At 49.3% G+C, this 1,358-nt stretch overlaps 1 protein-coding gene across 4 annotated transcripts in view; it reads right to left on the bottom strand.

Annotated features, from left to right (window-relative positions):
* Positions 1-1,358, bottom strand: part of ZNF408 (zinc finger protein 408) — a 7,619-nt gene that overhangs the window by 4,462 nt on the left and 1,799 nt on the right. For 2 of the 4 annotated variants that reach the window (XM_027775409.1, XM_027775410.1), the window contains 2 exons: positions 1,000-1,325; positions 302-363 (listed from right to left, as the gene is read on the bottom strand). In XM_027775409.1, coding sequence (XP_027631210.1) covers positions 302-363; positions 1,000-1,325 — 388 coding nt within the window. The remainder of the gene's footprint in view (positions 1-301; positions 364-999; positions 1,326-1,358) is intronic. The other 2 variants (XM_027775411.1, XM_014591332.2) reach the window with 2 other exon arrangements.

Below are 1,358 nucleotides of genomic sequence, written 5' to 3'. Positions count from 1 at the left end.
GACAAGAGATCCATGGTGTGCTCTGCGAGCTTTCCTGCCCTGCACCATGTTGTAACGCAGCCAGAAACCCCTCACCAGATGCCAGCACCATGCTCTCGGGCTTCTCAACCTCCAAAACCATAAATTAAATTCCTTTATTCTCTTAAATTACCCAGACTCAGTATTTCTGGTATGAGTAACAGAACAGACTAGAACAAACACTCACTGCAAAAGATAACTGGGTGGAGAATGACAGTGGGCTTCAGGTTCCACTCCAAGGCACAACAGATACATATTCAGTTTGTAATCTCCTGTAACTTACCTGGTCCAGCTTGCACTCTGCTCACAGGCACACACGTCTCCCCCTAGGCCTAATGCCAGGTCCTGAAAGAAACCAATAAAAAGTCTTCCACAGGTGTCTGAGAGCATCAGGTAGGGAACAAAACTGGATGACATATCTCCTGAGACAAATTGAAGTTGAACTTCCTAGAAGGTTAGTGGCCTCTGGTTCTGCCACTACATGACAGTGCTGCCTGATTCTTCACTCAGTAAAGACCAAAAAGAATGTTCTCTTACCTCCCTCTCAGGAGAGCGGAGAATTACTAACGTGATCACCTTATTGTCTGCAGTGAGTACTACACAGACACAGTAAAGAGGAACATCAACATTTTTTACACTACTTATTGTGTAATAAAACCCTTTACGTACATTTTTTCCTCTAGTTCTCCAAATAACCCAGAAACAGCCACTGCTGTATTGCACAGGCGAGTTAAATGAGCATGTATTAATAACCTAACTAGCTATGTGTTAAGGCTAGGATTCAATCCCAAGCCTTTTTAATTCCCAGAACACCACCTCTGTCACTGCTGGCATTATACTAATCCAGATTTTAACTTTCTGCATGTCCATTCTACTGCAGCTGGGGGGAAGAAAGAGTCCTGGAGAAATGAGAGGCAATCATTTCCTATCCGGTGAAATATCCCATTTCCTCCAACAAACTGGACAGCTGCTCAGAAATACCTGAACTTCCCCAAATTTTCGGTCACAGAGCAGACACCTCTCCCTCAGTACCTCTTCCTGCGGTGGTTCCACTCTCTCACCCTTCTCCGAGACCGACTCCTCTTCCAGCGGCCCCCAGAGCAGCCCTGGCTGCAGGGGCTCCCCGACACACCAGACCCCCAAGCGCTGTTCCTCCACGAATGAGGGGCCCAGGGCCAACCCCCGGGGGAGGCTCTTTACAGCAAGGATGGCTCGCGGCGACTGGAACACGACGTCTTTGGGGTCCGGAGCGCAGCCTTCTCCGGATGGGCTCCATTCCGAATCTGTGCCCTGGCGCGCCTCGGGGGCTGCAGGGAAAGGGGAACCGTGAGGAAGCCGCC

Source organism: Tupaia chinensis, unplaced genomic scaffold (assembly GCF_000334495.1).
Source record: "Tupaia chinensis unplaced genomic scaffold, TupChi_1.0 Scaffold000561_1, whole genome shotgun sequence".
NCBI classification, from domain to species: Eukaryota; Metazoa; Chordata; class Mammalia; order Scandentia; family Tupaiidae; genus Tupaia; species Tupaia belangeri.
This window is presented reverse-complemented; position numbering and strand designations above follow the sequence as displayed.